General features: G+C 48.8%; 1 protein-coding gene across 15 annotated transcripts in view; it reads left to right on the plus strand.

Annotated features, from left to right (window-relative positions):
• Positions 1-16,731, plus strand: part of LOC119140863 (transcription factor 4-like) — a 233,835-nt gene extending 217,104 nt beyond the window's left edge. For 10 of the 15 annotated variants that reach the window (XM_037372503.1, XM_037372505.1, XM_037372500.1 and 7 more), the window contains 5 exons: positions 12,079-12,214; positions 13,110-13,272; positions 15,416-15,645; positions 16,123-16,264; positions 16,491-16,731. In XM_037372503.1, coding sequence (XP_037228400.1) covers positions 12,079-12,214; positions 13,110-13,272; positions 15,416-15,645; positions 16,123-16,259 — 666 coding nt within the window. In that variant the 3' untranslated portion in view covers positions 16,260-16,264; positions 16,491-16,731. The remainder of the gene's footprint in view (positions 1-12,078; positions 12,215-13,109; positions 13,273-15,415; positions 15,646-16,122; positions 16,265-16,490) is intronic. The other 5 variants (XM_037372502.1, XM_037372501.1, XM_037372512.1 and 2 more) reach the window with 1 other exon arrangement.
• The last annotated feature ends 1,211 nt before the right edge of the window (positions 16,732-17,942 follow it).

A 17,942-nucleotide genomic window follows, 5' to 3' on the forward strand; every position in this document is an offset into this window, starting at 1 on the left:
AAGGCAAAGCACCTAACGCAATGCACGTGAGTCTACAGAAACCTCCAAGTGCCTCGGCAGAAGTTGATGAAGGAGCAGCGGTGCCGCAGGAGCTGCAAAGCAGCCCAGGGACGCAGGCGGTGCCGCTGCACACGTGGGGGGCTGAGCGGGGTCAGTGTCATCTTCAGTGGGATTCAAAAGCCTTTGCTGTTCTCTTTCCGAATCTTATTCCAGAAATAGAGTTGCTTACTCACACGTGGAATGGAGAAAGGGAACAAGGAGTTATCTGGCAGTATTTTCAGATGGTTCAAGCTAGTTAGATTAATTAAGGCGGGGGGGGGGGGGGGAATATAGGGAAATAGGGCTGTGACAGACCCGTGGGCGGCTCGCTGCTGCACGGCGCTGCAGAGGACGAGGCTTGATCCCCTGCTCGCCCCACATGCGAAGGGCAAGACAGGGCAGGTTAGGAGAGAGAATTTCAATATACCATATACATGTAGGGAGGAGAGCATGTGCCTCTGCTAGAGACACGTGAAAATTTCTCCTCAGTGCACAAGAATCGCTGGAAATAAGGAAAAAAAGCCCATTGAATTGAAAAGGCAGGTGAGGAAGGGCACCAAAAGTGATGGAGTGGCCGTGGGTGCCACGAGGGTGTATTGACACACACATAATGTGCGTGCATACCTTCCCCTGAGCTCTCCTCTGTTTGGGGTTTCCTATCTGAGAAAAGTGTAGTGGAATTAGGAGGAGTTTGGGGACAAACAGCAGCAATGATTGCAAGCAGGGAAGGGTTTTCATGTGAAGGGAGGTTGAACAGATTGTGGTGATTTTGTTTAGAAAGGAGGTGAATAAGAGGAGGCATAATAGAAGTACACAGAATAATGGACAGCATAGAGAAGGTAAATCCCACTCTCCTATTCATCCTGCCTTATAATTAAAGAACAAGGGGACATTCAGTGAACCTGACAAAAAGAAATACTTTTTCTTCCACACACAATGACCTGTGAAATTCATTGCTCCAAGATGTAATCAAGGCCAAATGTTCAGAAGCATTCCAAATAGGATTAGACATCATATGGAAAATGCAAACATTTAGAGTTGTATTTGACAGGATTCAGACAGGATTCCTCCTTTTTTTCACAAGGCAAGTGGGGAAAGAAAGAAAGAAAGAAAAAAAGAAAGAAAGAAAGAAAGAAAAAGAAAAACTTTGATGCTGGAGTGTGAGGCAACTGCTAGGGGAAGGAAGGAGCTTCTTCTGGTGGCCAATTATTTGATAATTACCGCATTCCCCGGTCTGGGTGCTGGCGATGCCCCCGCGCTCGGTGCTGTTGTGATAGTCGGTTAGGTGATTATAAAATAATTAGCCTTCAGCGGTATTGAGAGCATGGCTTTATTCAGCGGGGCCGTTCCCGAGCCTGGTGTGATGCTGGGGGATGTTCCCAGGCGGCGTGTCGAGCCAGGGCTGAGCTGAGCCAAGGGCTTTCGGCCGCTCTCCATCCCATGCCGGGGATGGCCCCGCAGCCCTCGGCACGCTTCGTCTCCAGCCAAGGTCACAGTTTTATGTCAAAGCTTGAGTGCTGTCCGCTGCCCAGAGCCTTCCACAACTGAGGTCTGCCAACTCATATGGAAATTAAAATGTCCCAGCTGTCTCCTGCTTCCCCCCCTGCAAGAAAATATGTGATGCTCAGCTCTCCCTCCCCAGCCACCCTCGGCCGAGCAGTTCTCCCCTTCCGACTTGTCCGCATGCGCTGCCCTCAGCTAAATACTTGCCTATCGTTTCTGTTGCTTCAGGTTATTAAAATGTAACATCAGTTGTGGAAATTAAGCACCTGAGAAAGGAAAATAAGAGGGGTTTTTTTTCATTTTTTTATCAGGGCAGCTTTGTGACAGGCTCTGCTCCTCGTTAAATTAAATGTGACTATAAGTGACTCCATTGTGGGTGAAATATCATTAAAATCCACAAATGAGCCTGGGCCATTTGGAGATTCAAAAAAAAAAGCAAAGTGAATGGTCAGGCAAAAGGCTCTGAGAGGTAAAAAGATGCTTTTTCAGCAGCTTGGCTAAATCCATCTCGTCTCCCTTTCCCCAATAAAATTAGCATGAACCAGACATTGTTTTGCTCTCTGTGGCAGTTGCTGAGAATTCACAAAAGGAAATTCTAGACTGTAATTTAGCTTGGCCTCAGGTAATATGTTAAATACACTTGGGATACATATAATCTAAGATTTTAGTCTGTACAAAGCTATTTTTTCCTCCAGTGTTTAAACAATACTGCTTTTAATGAAGAAATCTGGCTTTTAATAAAGCCAGATCTGTGACTTACAACTGTTTCTGCATATCTGCTCTCAATCAAGAGAAAAGAGTTTAATTTTTGTAGCTTTGTTTGCTTTGCATATGTTAAACTGATGCAACATGCACCCAGGGCATCACTTCAGAGGCAGTTTGTTCCATAAATATGTGCTCCTCGCTTAAATACCAGATGTAGGTGAAGTTAGATTTAGACCAAAAAAGCAGCAACAATGAGAAATTGAAGTGCTGCTATCATGCATCTAAAAAAAATGCTTTTGTATTTTTAGGAATATGTAGGCACTGGCTTTTCCAGGAGAAGTGCGGAGCAATGGGGTCTGGCTGGTTTTGTTTGGTCTTGGCTAAAGACGCATATGGTCAGAGGGAGGTAGCTGGGCAGGAGAACTGGGATGCTTGGAGAGCAGCGCTGCTGCTGCTGCAAACAAGACGGGGACATTTCTCTGAAAAGCCAGTCTGCTGCGTTCCCAGGCAGCATTACTCACTGTCTGAAACCATAACTTGGGTGAAAGAGTCAGGCCCAATCATTTCTTTTGGAAAATTGGTATGAATTTTGAACTGAAAACATAAGAACAAAGGAAATAGTTTTTGAGTGGAGTCAGTCTGAAGTTAGCCTTTGGCCATTTGATACATTCCATGCTGAAAAGGAAGTTGAAGGGGGAAAAAAATTACAAAAAAAAAAAAAAATCAAGGAGGATACTGGTAATGTTTTCCACATTTGAATTTTAATACATGAAACAGGCTATAAAAGGCTGGCCAGCTGCAGTAAATAAAGTAGCAGTGGGAGGTATAGACCGGAAACTTGTCGAGTGCACTGGTGGAAGCGGCTGTGCCCACCGCACACCTCCGCGTGCCGCCCGAGCACGCCGGGGCAGGGGCCGCTGCGGCGCAGTGCAGAGCCTGCGCCCCCTGCCTGCGCTGCCTGCCCGCCCTCTCCCTCCCGCAGCAGATGTGTGACTTTTCTCCCCAGACAGAAATAAGGCAGAGATCAGTCAGATGCTGCTGGAAATGGGAATCAAGTGCTCCGGTTTTAATGGAATGAGGCCAGGTTTACAGCTGTGTGGCTGGAAGCAAAGTCCCACTCCCTGCGCGAACCGTTTGCTGTAACTGGCCATCTTAAAAGGGATTTCTTATTTTACATTCCCTTGCTTTTTTAGTCACCCAGTAAGGAGAGCATTTCAGCATTTCCTAATTTTTAGCAGGCCCCTGGAATTTGCTGATGGCCCTGGTCCGAATTTCCCCTGTGCCATGAGCAAACGGGTGCGCATTCATTCACACCGTGAACAAATACAGTGTGTTTGATACCAGTTTAGCAGCAAACTGGTTTAGCGGCACAAGCCTGGAGGAGCTGCCGGCTCCGCTGCCCCTGCAACCATGCAGCTAGGAGAAGGGCAGCAGGAAAGTCTCAAAAAAGGGATATTTCTTCAGTCGCTGCCCTGGGGTGCAGGAGCTGGGGGGGATGCCCTCACAGGGTGTTGGGCATGGCTTCCTCAGCTGGGCAGGCTGGAGGGCAGGAGTTTGAACACACAGCGTCACTCCATGTGCCCAGCATCCTCCGCTTGTGCCCCAGCTGCAAAGCTGGGCTGCAGCAGCTGCTGGCCCAAAGCCAGTCCCTTTGCAGGGGGTGTTTGGGGGTGGTGGGGCCGGGAAGGGGGGTGGCCTGCAGATGGAGCAGGGGGGATGGAAGTTTGGGTTTCCCATCCCATCCAGACCTGGGTTCTGCAAGCACGTGTATGCTCGATGTTACCGCCCTGAGTCGCCCCGCTGGGACTGGTGGTGACGTTGAAAGTTAAGCGCGTGCATGAGCATTTGCTGGGTGGAAAACGTCATAATTAATTACCATTTTAAAACAGAGGCAACGTCCCTTCACCGGGCTCATAAAGCTGGTACAGAACCACCTGGGACACCTGCAAAGAAACTTCTGGGAAGAGGCAGAAGCGGCTTAGAAATGAGGATAACATGGGATTTGTTGTCGGGCTGCTCGTAAGGTTTCTGTATCTGTGAGGATCGTCAAGGCCGAAGTTTTGGAAGTTGCATATCAAGATAAAAGCGTGGAGTCTCGGTCGGTTTAATCTGCCCATCTCCATCTCTCAAGGGCATGAGCTAAGCGTATATTTTCAACTTTAGCTGTGAATTTCCTGGCTTTCCGCAGTTCCTGTTATTTCAGAGGTTATGTGGATTGAGGGGATTTTATCATAACATTTCAGATTGAATTGTAGAAAACAGCGTTTCAGTGCAAACTTTTGCACGGGAACCTCAGAAGATGCTTGTTTCTGCTGTAGCGCTGCATGAAGGGATTGATTAAACTCATTATACACCGGGAACTGGTGTACATTATGTTTAAGATAGCGTTTAGAAGCCCATCGCAGCCTGCGTGCTTCATGTGAGGGCCCACAGGAAGAGAGCGCCTTCGTGTGTATGGCTGGTGGGTTTTTTTACATCCACATTAAATTAACTTATGGAATTTTCCACCCCTAGGAATTAAAGTAGCAGCTCATGAAGTAATTCGGTTATGTCATTCATATATAAACAAAAAAAGAGTCAAGCGACTTGGCATTATTTGAAAGGCAAAATTCGGCTTTCGCTGTTTTGTCTTAGTATCTTTTTCTCTTCCTAATTTTTAGCGCAGTCATAGCTGCTGCATCTGTGGTTTGTTTTGCTAGACTGTGTTTTTGAGCTAGCAGGTATAACATAAACTCAAAAGAACTTGGCAGAATGACCTTACTGGAATGGAGTCTGACATAACAGGCACCAGTGTAGGGGTTTTATATAGCACCATTTTCTGCCTAATTGGTTGACATTCCTAATGCCCCGCAATTATAGCCTTTATCATATTTTGAAATTATTTTGCAGCTATAAAGTTCATTTTGACCAGGAGAGAAACCACAGACCAATATATTAACCGACACCTTTTCAGGAAAGCGTTGTCCTCACACAATGGCCCCATTCATTTCTAACCAGCTAATTAGGCACATGGTTAAGACCCCATTGTATGTGTTTTCACGTGGCTCCCGAGCAGCACTGGGCACACGTGGCTCCGTCATGCCTGCACTCCCGAGCAGCACCGTGCACACATGGCCAGCGTTGGCGGAGCTGGAGGTGCGGAGCCGAGGCCACCGGCATGGGGGAAGACGGCAGCGAGGGTGGCTCAACTACCTGATGCTCTGGATGGAACCCCCCTCATCCAGCACTGGGTACCGACATCAAGCATCCAGGTTGTATGGACTTGCTCACTGCGTGGCTCTCCCCGCTCCCACCCCGGTTCAGTGAAGAAGAGTTGATATTCTTAATCCTGTACTTTAGGACCCTTTATATCTCCAGATTTAGCCAAGACTTAAATGAATAATCATCTCTGTTGGAAAGAAATTGTGGGGATTATTTCAGTGCTTTCCCTCCCAGGGCCATGGCAACCCACTTCTCTCCTTAATGGGTCGCAACCGGTTGGTTTCCCTTAAACTACTTGGGTTATCTCTCACGGTGGGCAGGCAAAGCCGGCAGAGCGTGGGGGCGCGGCGGTGGGCTGCTCCCTCGGCAGCACAGGGCAGCAGGCTGGAAGAAGGCACGCACACTGCTGGGAGCCCAGCCTCGCCTGGAGACGTGGCACTTGCGCTTTTTTTTTCCCTTCATCTTTTTCTTCCCCTTCCTTTTAACGGCAAAGTCCGGCTTTGCCACTCTCAGCTCCGTTTAAATGGCTTTTGCATACAACTGGCTTGGAAACAGCCCTTTCATAAGATATTTGGTGCACTGCTTAGTACTCAGCACTACTTTTCTGCAGAAAAAAAAAAAGTGAACTTTGCTTTTTCCCTGATTTAATGCCACTCTTAATGTCTTTTTTTTTTTTTTTTTTTTATTAAATCCTTTCTTTTGCTTTTGATCTTATTTATAGCTGAGCCACCGGTCATATGGAAACTATTATTGTATAGCATGGAGATGAAAGACTTTGGTGCAGTTAAATAAGAGTGAATAATTTGAACCAATAATACACACATACAGTGAGAGACCATTTGTTTCAGAGTGCCCTGCGCTGTTTCCTTTTTAATATAGCGGGAGAGGTTTATAAGGGCTTTGCACAAATCTGCTTTCTGTCAGACTTATAAATTTTGACAATATTGAACACATGTTAACATGCATCACCTTACAACTTTCTTGCCGCATGTTTTTATTTATCTAATTGGATAACACGAGGTCATAATTTTTAAAAGGACAAAGCATGTTGCTTGTTGCATTTGTTCATGGTATTGGCAAGTTAGGGATAATCTCTTCCTAACCCTCACCCGAAGCTGTGCTCCAGGCTAGAGGGGATAGTTTTCCCTTCGTATTTAGAAAATTGATGGTGATGTGAGGGCTGCTGCTCAGAGTGAGAGGTGTTAACTGTAAGGAAAGGGGTGCAACGCTCATAACTTCATAGGAAACCTTTCCCCATTTTTTACAGCTTATGCCTGCTCCTTACCATGCCCAGCCTTCAAATGCCCATCTGTGAACAATAAAAGAAACCTTTGTATGACCATCCCTTACCAGTGCTCGGGATTCACTCCTGGGCCAGGTAGGGGAGGGCAAAGTTCCACCGTCATGCGTGGGACCAAGAGGCAGGGGGAGAATCTGGGGCAGTTCAGCAGGGAACGCAGCGCTTGGGGGCTGCCGGCCGTGCTTGGGAATTCATGGGGAGGGGCAATTCGAGGTACCAAAATGGCTTTCCCCATCACCGGGGGTCTCGTCACCACATGGACACATTTTCTCTTGAAGTTTACGGAAAACTGAGCACCTTGCTGGTGTGTTCATAGTGGCAGGTGACCCACGTGTGCCGCAGCATGCAGAGGTGGGTGATGTGGGATGGGCAGCCGGTTCCCTGGCCCCGCCGTGCGTCCCAAACCCACTGTTCTTCCTGGACCTCCCATTCTCCTGAACCCCCCGTTGCTCCTGGACCCCCTGTTCCTCCTAGACCTTGGTTCCTCATGGCCCCCCTGTTCTCCTGGACCCCTGTTGCTCCTGGCCCCGCCGTTCCTCCTGCCCCCCATTCCCCCTGGCCCCCATGGCAGCGGCTGGGAAGGCACACATGGAGAGCAGGGTTTTTGCTCCTGGAGGGGTAATCTATACATCCTCAGGGAGCTGGGGAGACTCTGCTGCTACAGAAAAACCCATGATTGCTGTGTAGGGAAGGAAGAGGCGAGCCTGCCCCATCCTGGGGGGCTGCTGGTCCCCCTGCTGTCACAGGTCCCATCTCAGCCTGCAGCAGCGTGGGGCTGGCTTAGCTCAGCTCGGAGGGCACTTCTCTGGGGTGTAATATTAATCAGCATTGCTTAACTGCCAAATTCAGTGCAGTACCTCTTGAGGCTGATGAAACAAGCACCTTAGCGGAATAGTTACTTTCTAAAAAGGGAAAAAGGCACTTTGTGGAACAAAGGTGAAGCTATGACTTCTTCTCCAGCATCCCAGCATCTCATTCTATAGCTGGGTTAATTGCAGGTATACATCTTTGTCGTGAAATGCTGAGTATTAAAGAATTTCCACGTATTCTTTTAGAACAGCTTCCCATTCATGATGAATGTGTAGATAGTGCAGATAATCCACAATAAATACAGACTAGCATAACCAGAAAAACCTGATGTTTGTACTGAGTACCTGTTAGTTTATATAAAAATGAAAATGCAAAGGTAAGAGAAGACAAGGTCTAGCCTTCTTCCAGCTGTTGAAGTTTTTAAAATGCCATAAAAGACCAATGCAAGTGCGAATTCAGGCATCATCCAGCCAGGCTTTCATGCTGTGCCCATCAGCCTAGTACATGTGTGCCTCCAAAGAAACCTGTGCTGGAAAGTCCACAGAACAATTTTGATCCCTGCCTCTGAGATCAGCCTTCTCTATACCAGTATTTACTTATCTTCCAGAAGCCTTTTTAACCTTAGTAGCCAAAAACCCACAGGACTGGAGCTTCTCATGCTCTTTCCGTTTGGCTGAATCATCTCAAGCAGGCTGTACTTCACAGAGGAGGATGTGCACGTGTACTGGGGTCCCAGTGTGCGCCTGGGATGATGATTGCAGAGGGGAAGTTAAGGCAGAGATTTGCACATCAGTAGCAGAGCCTACTTACACCTCCCCTGCGCATTTTAGGATTTTTTCTTTGTCGGGGTTTTTTCCACTCCGATCTGCTGAGTGCCGCAGTAGAGGGCTTTTTAAAGAGATGGAAATAAATAAAATATTAATAGAACTTCAAAGTGAGTTTGAATCTCTAAAGATAAGTATTATTTATAATCTACACTCCCGGGCTGGGTGGAATGATTCATATCTTCGCTCCACCTTGGGGCAGAGCTGTTGTTTGTGTAACAGACAAACCAGCAGCACTGCTGACTGCAGAGGGAGGGGGAGGCAGAAACTGCAGCATCTCCTGTGGCCCCGGCAGTGCCGGGAGCTGCCCACACCCCGAGCTGGCAGGCAGCACTGCTTTCCACCCCTCACACCTTGTACAGGGTGGGCTTTATCTCAGTGAGGCACATCCCTGGGCAGAGGGTGAGTTTCAGCCACATCTGGGCTCTTGAAGGTCTTGGGCTCCTGGTTGTTGGGTGGAAAACCCCTGATGGCATTTAGAGCAGAAAAGGAAATTATGGTTGATGAGGAAAGTAAACGGCCAGCCCATTGTAGGGGACATGCGAGACCTGAAGCTGGCTGTCAAAGTGTGTGGTTGGCTCCCCATGCAGGACAGAGCATCCCATGGGCAGTGGAGATGTGGTGGCATGGTGGAAACCACAGCGCTGCCCGAAACCAGCCCCTGTAGTCTTCTGCTCATGGTATGAGTTGGATTTGACCTTTTTTGACTATAGATACGTGTGTGTGCATATACGCACACACGCACAAAGGTGCTCATAGCCTGGTGGAGTTGGAGTCTTGCTCTGTCTCAGAAGATGCCCTGTGTGTGGGCAATGAAGTGACTGGGCTGCCTCAATCTTCTTGCAAGTGGTTGAAGCTGGAAAAATAGATTGTCCAGGAAAACACTATAGAAAGGCTGTTGCAAGGTGGTGGTTTGTGTAGCTGTAGAGTTGGAAAGCGTCGGTGCTTTGGAGCAGCCCCCTCGCTGTGGCACGGGGAGGGTCACGGCTGGGAGGGAGCTGCAGCCCCAGCTCCATCCCATCCCAGGGCGTCTGCCTCCCACCTGGAGAGAGGGGGAAATGCGCTTGAAGTCAATCCCAGTGGCTAAAAAATGGTCTTTCCTTTGTGTCGGGGTGGCCATAGATTGGACTTGCTCACCAAGAAATCCTGGAATGTGCCAGCTGGCTGGACGGAAAGCTGCAAATCTCAACAAGCGAGATTAATCACATAGTGGGTTGTGAAACAGAATAAAAGAATGGATGGGTTTTATCATCCATTTCTGAGATGTAACACAGGCAGTTACCTTCCAGGTATATTGAGAACGTAAAGGCGAGAAAATATGAGGAAATTGTAAATTTTTAGAACATAAATATTTTAAAATATACATTTATTTTAAAATTCTAAAAATATAAACAAAACTTTGTGTCAGTATGTCAGCAGTAAAGCGATGGTGACTTCATGGCACTTTTTTTTTTTTTTTTGCATCTGAATTCGACACTTCAGGTTAAAAACTCTCCAAATCGTTAGCTTTCCATCATTACTATGTCTGCTTCTTAAAACAGGGCATAGTCCTCAGGAAGTCAGGCTGAATAATCAGGGTAACCAGGTTGTCCTCTCCAAGCTGGACCACCCAGCCGGAGGCATCCCATGACGGGATGCTGGCCACCTCGGGGTCTGTCTCTGCCCAGGGCAGGGAAGGACCCAGGGGGGCTCATAGGAACTGGGGAGGGGGGGTGGGGGACCCAGAGCAAGACGTGGCATCTGTCACTGCACCTCTGCAGCTTCCAGCTGCTCTCGGGAGCTCCGCTCAAAGGGTTGGGGTGGTTTGCCAACCAGAAGTGGTGTCGTACGTGTCTTTGTCTTCAGCAGCCTCAAGAGTAAATGGGGTTTGTCTTTTGTAGAATCGCAGGAAAATATAGATCAGAGGGGGCTCATGGAGGCGCCTGGGGTGAAGCCCCTGATCACATTCAAGCCAGCTTTGGAATTAGGTCGAGCTTTGGAGTCAGGTCGAGCTTTGGAGTCTGGTCTGGCTTTGGAATTTGGTCCAGCTTTGGAGGTAGGTCTGGCTTTGGAGTCAGGTCCAGCTCCCGAGCGAGGTTGGTTGCCCTGGGTCCTGTCCCGCTGGGCTGGTGGCGCTGGGGATGGGGAAGGACAGCCTGTTTCACTGGGTGCTTTCTGCCGTAGGTGTGGGGAGAAGATACTTTTTCTCCTCGGAAGGCCACCAGCAGGAGCTCGTGGTGCTTTCTGCAGCAAGGTTTGAGGAAGCGGAACTGCTGAGCTCCAAGTGCCCTGTAACATCTGATCCTCCCTTCAAACCGAATAATGCTGGTTCCACTCTTCTCTTAGCAGCTCATGTTTTAAAATTTCAAACATCTCAACAAAGAGAGAGTTTTTGTCTCTGTTATGTTACACTTGCTTTTGGTTATTTGCATTTCGTCTAGTAGTAAAAAATTTTCTCAAGTTCCCCTTGGCAGGATTCCCTTTTATCTTTCTTACTGCCATCTCTCCTTGCTGCTAACAATTATCCTGCATTATCTTGTAAGGCTGATTAGAAACATCCCTCCATCTTTTTATCTGCCCGAGTACTTACTTTTTGAGAATAAAAGAGCGATTTGCAGTTCTGCACCGGGTTTCTCGCCCGTTGGACTGGGGTGTCCGGGGGTGCTCCTTGGAGGAGGTGGGGTGCTAAGTATCTTGTGCGGAGGGGTGGCTGTCCCCACACGCAGGTGCCTGTCAGTCCCTCTCTGCCTTGGAGTGCAGCCAGCCGGAGCTGCCGCGCAGGACCGGGGAGGCAGTGCCAGCATTACCGCTCCGGGTGCTTTTATATCAAAGCAACTTCTGACAGTTTTGCTCTTCAGATGCTTAACTCTTCTTGGCGGTCTCCTGTATTTAATGAAGGAGCAACCCTGCTCCACAGAGGGTGTCTGTGAGCCACGTAGAGGGGAAGGAACGGATGCGTTTCCATCGCGCCCATGCTGTCAGCTCCGATGATGGCATTACTGGAGTGTTTAATAAAAACTTTATTGGTATATTACCCGGAGTCACGGCATTGGCAGGGATAGTGCCCCTTCGGGTTTGGGACTCAGTGGTTAATGAAATACAGTGAGCGCTAATTTGGACGGGGCTTCTCGTTTTGGAAAGGCAGGTGACACGTTATTATGTTTGGGGGGAGCGGGAGCCGTGCTGCTCGCTGTCGCAGCTCCCACTGTCAGAGGCTTAGCTGGCATTACGGGGAAAAAAATGGCAGGCCTGCGAATCTGATCCCCCAAAATGAAAGTCGAATGCCAAATTGAAATTCCTGCAGGATTTCCGATAGCAATGGGGGAATTGAGAAGCCCACAATTAAGCATATGGGCATTAAGTTAATTGTCATATCTGTTGGCAGACATGATAGAAGACAGATGGGTAGGAATCAGTGCGCTCGGCTGCAGCACTCTGGGAGACAATTTGACATTTTACCTGCCTGAGCTGCTCTGCCGTGTTTGTCACGAGGCGTGCGGCACAGCATCCTCCCGGGCGGCCTGCGCGCTGTGCGCCATGCGCTGTGCACCACGCGCTCTGCGCTGCGCCTGCACGGGCCATCTGCGCCCTCTAGTGAAACACAGCCCGGTGCTGTGCCTCGCCGTCCCCATCCCTCTCCTGGGGTCCCCAGAGCTCGGGGCTGGGCTGCTGTCTGGCACTGCACAGCCTCACCGACGCCTTTCCCCTTGCCGGCAGGTCGGAGCGCACCGCGAGGACGGGGTCAGCCTCCGCGGGAGCCACTCGCTCGTGCCAAACCAGGTCCCCGTCCCCCAGCTGCCCGTCCAGTCCGCCATGTCCCCAGATCTGAACCCACCCCAGGACCCGTACAGGGGTGAGTACTGCCTGCCTGGGAAGCCCACCCCGGCACGCAGCATCCCCAGGCACGTGGCCGGGAGGGCGGTGAGCCAGGATGGGGTGTCTGAGCTTCTGGTGACAGGGATGCTGGAGGCCGCAGGGCATGGCGGGGAGAGCAGGGCAGAACCTGTTTGCTCACTCAGCTCTGCTCCCTAAAATACTCCAGTTAGTCCAAGTAGAAGCGTGCAAGCACCTTCCCTCTGGACAGCGAGGTTTGGTGCCAGGGCTGCTTTAAGCAGCAGAATGAAGAGTGTGGAAAACACTGCAGATGAGCATCAGGAAGGCATGAGTTTCAGGTGAGGCTCAGACTCCCGGATTTTCCACCGCCTTTACAGTTCTGCCTGCAGGAAGGATGGCACCTGAGTGCCTCTCCTTGGCTCGCAAGATGTGTTGCACTGTCCTAAGCCTCTCGCGCTGCTCAGGGTTGTTGCTAAGCAGGCGTGGAGCTACCCGAACCCAGCAGGCAGTAGGGTTTGTCATTATTCCTAGAGGCAGCTGATCTTCCTGGTAAAGCGAGGAAGAGTAAGCCCAAATTATTACGATGCCTGACAAGGTCCTGCTTCATTCATTGCAGCCAAGGTATTCTTATTATTCTATGAGAATGACATATTCCAGATTATTTTTTCAAGAGGAAGGAGAAGTTACGTAGCGATTGAAGGACAGGAGTAGCAGCTAGGCATCCTGTGTACCCCCTTCCACCGAGCAGAGGCAGACCTCAAAGCCCAGGCTGAAACCCGTGTTGAGGAGCTGCCACCTGCATGCCCAGCTCTGCAGCAGTCAGGGGTCTCGCGGGGCCACAGGATACAGACCCAGAGCGTTCAGGTGAATGGCTTAAGCGCTGCTTGACAGTTCATCCATGTGTTTTCTCACAGGCATGCCAACCGGACTGCAAGGGCAGAGCGTCTCTTCAGGGAGCTCCGAAATCAAATCTGACGATGAGGGAGACGAGAACCTCCAGGACACAAAGTCTTCTGAGGACAAGAAACTAGAGGATGACAAGAAGGATATCAAATCAATTACTAGGTCAAGATCTAGGTAACAGTATATAATAGTGTCGCTTCATTTAATTCCTTTACTGGATTTCGATGAAGTGAACAGAACAGGAGGAAACCATGAGGTTTTTTCCTGGCAGGTAAAAGCACAGCCTAAGTGGAACGTCATGGCTGTTCTGGCAGTACCGAGTGCCTTTCTGGTACCTGTACTCCAGGACATCCTCAAATTTGAACAATTCACAAATTTGGGCACTGAGCAAGTTCTCCGCAACCTATAAAGAAATTGCGTTACGCTAAAATGTATGAATTAGGCCGTTATTCCTCTCTGCCTATGCTTGCAAATTGGAATACAGTATGGATTTCCATCTCTTTAAAAATGTGTCTAATTGCTGGTCACGCCTGCGTCTGAACTAACAAACCGTATGCTTTTCCATTGCCTCCAAAATAAATTTGTCATTCCCAGTCCTCAGTTTCTGTACATCTCCAGGGCTGCCTAGGTTTAAGCGGAGGGTGTAGAGGGCTTTGCTTGTTCAGCATATTCTTTATACATTTTGGGAAATTGTTAGTGAAGTTGTAGCTGGATTTTATCATCTGGGGATTCATGCCCATGGTGAACCTGAACAATGCCGATGGGTGCTGCAGATGCGAACCCGAGTGAGGGACAGGCTTTACTCCTGTCCCCAAATTTCTCTCCCTGAATTGCATTTCACCTGCCTCGCCTGCGTGTCACCGCAGGGCTCAAGGTACAGCTCAGGGCTGCTGACACCCTTCATCATCAGTTCAGTCCCAAGCTACGCAAAAAAAATCCCAACAAAGCTGAAATCCAGGTGTGGCCCTGCTTTGTTTGGGGGATTTTTTTAAGGATGGAGTGGCAGTGTCCTTATGCCTTTTCTCCTTCCACACCTGGTTCTCTGTACAAGCCCTGAGCCAAGGTAAGAAGCACCCGAGCAGATGTGCTGCCCCGAGAGAGCACCGAGACTCAGACCTCTCTGGCCGGTGCTCACCGGTGTTTAAAATGTTAATTACACTCACATCTCTTATGACTGGAGAAAATATATGACACTCGAGATTTTCTCTGAATAAATGTGTTGAAGGATCCATATGTATAAGTGAGGCTTTCATGTGCGTTTACGATATGGTAAGAAAAAAGCACCTTTATGCTGGTGTGAGGTGATCATAGTTCTTGTTAATTCAACAAATACGCTGTCGCTTATGCATATTTATATGTGCTTTGAAGCTTTTGTAGGCTAACAGTTTTGCTTTTAACATGCTTGTAGTTTTAAAAGGTTACTCCTGGTATTTAGTTATATGTCTAAATCCATGTTGTTAGGGCTGCTGAAAATTTACTACTGCATTTGCATAACCAGTTCAAAATATATAGTGCTAGTGACTCACCAGTGGATGTGTTTTCAATTTAAAATCATCATTTTATCCTGTTACAAAGCAGTTTTCTTGCAGAATGGATGCAGAAGTTCACCTTAGGGCTCTTTGCAGCCATAAGTTACATTTCGGTGCCTCATGCTTGGTGCACGGCCTGGGGTGCTGCCCCAGTGGCTGCCACTGCTGGGGAGGCTGGTGGGGCCTCACCCTCAGCAGTGGAGAAAGTGGCTTCCAAAACCTGAACAATGGTCTGCTGGAAAGGGAGTGTGCAAAGGCCTGGCTGCTTCCCGGCTTGGAAGCTACTGCTGAGGGGCCAGAGCCCATGGGACTCGGGTGCTGGCACTGGCGCAAGATCCGGAGGTCCCCTCACTGGCCAGGGGCAAGCTCCTCGCTCCCAGGGCCAGCCCACAACGGCAAAGGTGGGAGCAGTGCATGGAGCCACCAGCGTGTCCTCTGGGGTTAAAGGCCGACGATAAGTGGAGCTCTGCCACGATTTAAAATGCTGCAGTATTGGCCATGATAAAAGATGTTACTGGGGGAAAAAAAAAAAAAAAGCTGTATTTTTGCATCTTTAAAATACGAGTCCTCCTTTAAAATGTAAGTCCTGCCTTGGAGGTTGTAAAGCTTCGTTACAAACCAAGGCTTTACTCGGTGTAAAATGGAAGGGGACTGAGTTTTGCAGAGGCTGGGTGGAAGGGGAGTAGCAAATAAGCATGGCCCTGGCTTTGGACAAAGTCTGCTGAACGTCTTTGCCCTACTTCATTTTCCACATCATTAGAAAATGATGTATTCCTTATGTCTCCCAGCAATAACGATGACGAAGACCTGACACCAGAGCAGAAGGCCGAGAGGGAAAAGGAAAGGAGAATGGCCAACAACGCTCGGGAGCGCCTGCGCGTCCGTGACATCAACGAGGCTTTCAAGGAGTTGGGCCGGATGGTACAGCTCCACCTGAAGAGCGACAAACCCCAGACCAAGCTCCTGATTTTACACCAGGCTGTGGCCGTCATCCTCAGCTTAGAGCAGCAAGTCAGAGGTCAGTGTGCCATCGGCTCTCCTCACGGCCTCCTGGGCTTCAGCCGTGCCAAACGCACCACTGGGGTCGGGGGGAGCCTGGCCAGGGGTGCTGGGGGCCGGGGAGGGAGGCAGGATCGAGCCCTTGGCACCCAGAGCCGGCGGGCTCCTCTGAGCACCCGCGGTGCCTGTTTTCCCCTGCAGCTGTGGCAGTGGGGATGCTGCCGTAGGTCCTCGGCAGCCTCGGCATGTTTTCCATTCTCCAGCAAGACTCGGATTCAATCTGGAGCTCGGCCGCTCCTCAGCGGAGCCCGAACCCGGAGGTATTGGCAGAGCTTGTGCATGGAGCCGTGGTGCCTTTCGGTGCTTGGCCTGACCAAGCCGCCTCGGCCCGCGGCCGGAGCGAGTAGCTGCGGCTCGTTATTTTAAATGCAATGAACAGACCGATGCGGTATATAAATGTGAATATTTGAGCTCGCCTTTTGCTTCAATTTGACAGAAAGAAATCTGAATCCTAAAGCAGCATGTCTGAAAAGAAGGGAAGAAGAGAAAGTATCTTCAGATCCTCCTCCACTGTCGCTGGCAGGACCCCACCCCGGGATGGGAGATGCCTCCAACCACATGGGACAGATGTAAAAAAGGCAAGTTGGTTTTCAGCCGTGCCCTGGGAGCCCCCTGCCCCACTCCCGGAGGGGTTGCCCCAGGTCCAGCCCCCCCTGCCCGTGGCAGAGCGTCCCCAGGGTGTCGGTTTTCAGGCAGCCCCGCGATGGTGTCTGAGGCGGTGATGGTGAGGTGGGCTGTGGAGGAGGGTGGAGGGACCCACACTCAACTCTCTGGGACTGACAAGATTTTTTACTTCTTCCACAGGTCCAAGTTGCCACATTTCTTCATTTAAGCAAGAGACCACTTCCTTAACAGCTGTATTATCTTAAACCCACATAAACACTTCTCCTTAACCCCTTTTTTGTAATATAAGACAAGTCTGAGTAGTTAAGAATCACAGACGCAAGAGATTTCAGCATTCCCGATTATTAAAACCGAGGAAAAAAAAAACCACAAACAAAAAGTGCAACTTGAGGGATGACTCTCTTTAACATATCATGCAGAATATCTAACGCAGTATGTTATGAGCTGTAAGTGCACAGCCTAGAGACTGAATGGCAATCTTTTCCACACTGTGGGACAATGCATTTGTGCCTAAACTTCTTTTGGGGAAAAAAAAATAATTTGTAAGTCTGAAAAAATATTTAATTTAAAATTGTAAACTTGCAATAATGAAAAAGTGTACTTCTGAAGAAAAAAAAATGAGCGTTTTTGTTGGTGTGCTAGACAGCTAGTGTTTATACTTACTGGATATTAAAAGGGAAGCTTTGCTGCCCAGATATTTACAAAACCAGCAAACGTCCTAATGAGAACTGAAGCGATGACATTAGCCATTCCTTAGGGTAGGAGAAACAGATGGATCTTATAGACCTATGACAAATATATAAATATAAATATATATATAAATATATATTAAAAATTTAGTGAATATGGTAAGCTTTTGTTCATTTGTTTCAGACTTTTTTGCTCCTGTAAAAAAAATAGTACTGATTAACTTTTTTAAAAAGATTTTACTGTAAATAAGGATTTTTTTGTCTTATTTCTGTCCCTCTCCCCTGTTTTTGTTATTGTAACCTGTAGTGCCAACTCTGTCTCTGGAGGGGTAGTGCAGGACGAAATGCTGACCGTATCGTTGCTTCTCATTCATAACTAAAGTAGAGAGTTGTTTCTTCTGTCTTTGGGGAAGACAGGACTTGGGGGAGGGCCGGCGGTGTGACAGCCCCCCAGGCACGGGAGCCAGCCCCGGCGCCCACAGCTCCGCTCAACTCTTTTCTGGGATTTTCAGAGGTACAAGGTTAGAATGCTACAATGTTACCACTGTGCCTTCCAATGTTTATATCATCGGAAACATAACATAATCAAAGTGGCTGTGATTAACAAACCGATTAAAGTGTTACCTATGTGTGTAGCCTAAATAGTATGCAGTGAGGCGTTGCTGAATACATGGTCAGATGGGGGGGGGGGGGGGCACGACACACCATCACGGGGGAAAATTGCAAGTAGTGTGACAGATTTGATCGACTTCTTTTTCTGTTGTTCTTCTCTCGTTTTTAAGTGGATTATTTAAGTGTAGACCACTTGCTGCCTCCTCCTTTCTTTGTGAGATGCCAGTTCCAGTCATCATGCAGCATTATAACAAGCCTTATGAGTCCTAAAGCATTAAGTTGCACTTTCTCAAGGAGGCGTGGTAGTACAGTATTTCTCTGGCCAGTACGA

This window comes from Falco rusticolus, chromosome W (genome assembly GCF_015220075.1).
Source record: "Falco rusticolus isolate bFalRus1 chromosome W, bFalRus1.pri, whole genome shotgun sequence".
Lineage (NCBI taxonomy): Eukaryota > Metazoa > Chordata > Aves > Falconiformes > Falconidae > Falco > Falco rusticolus.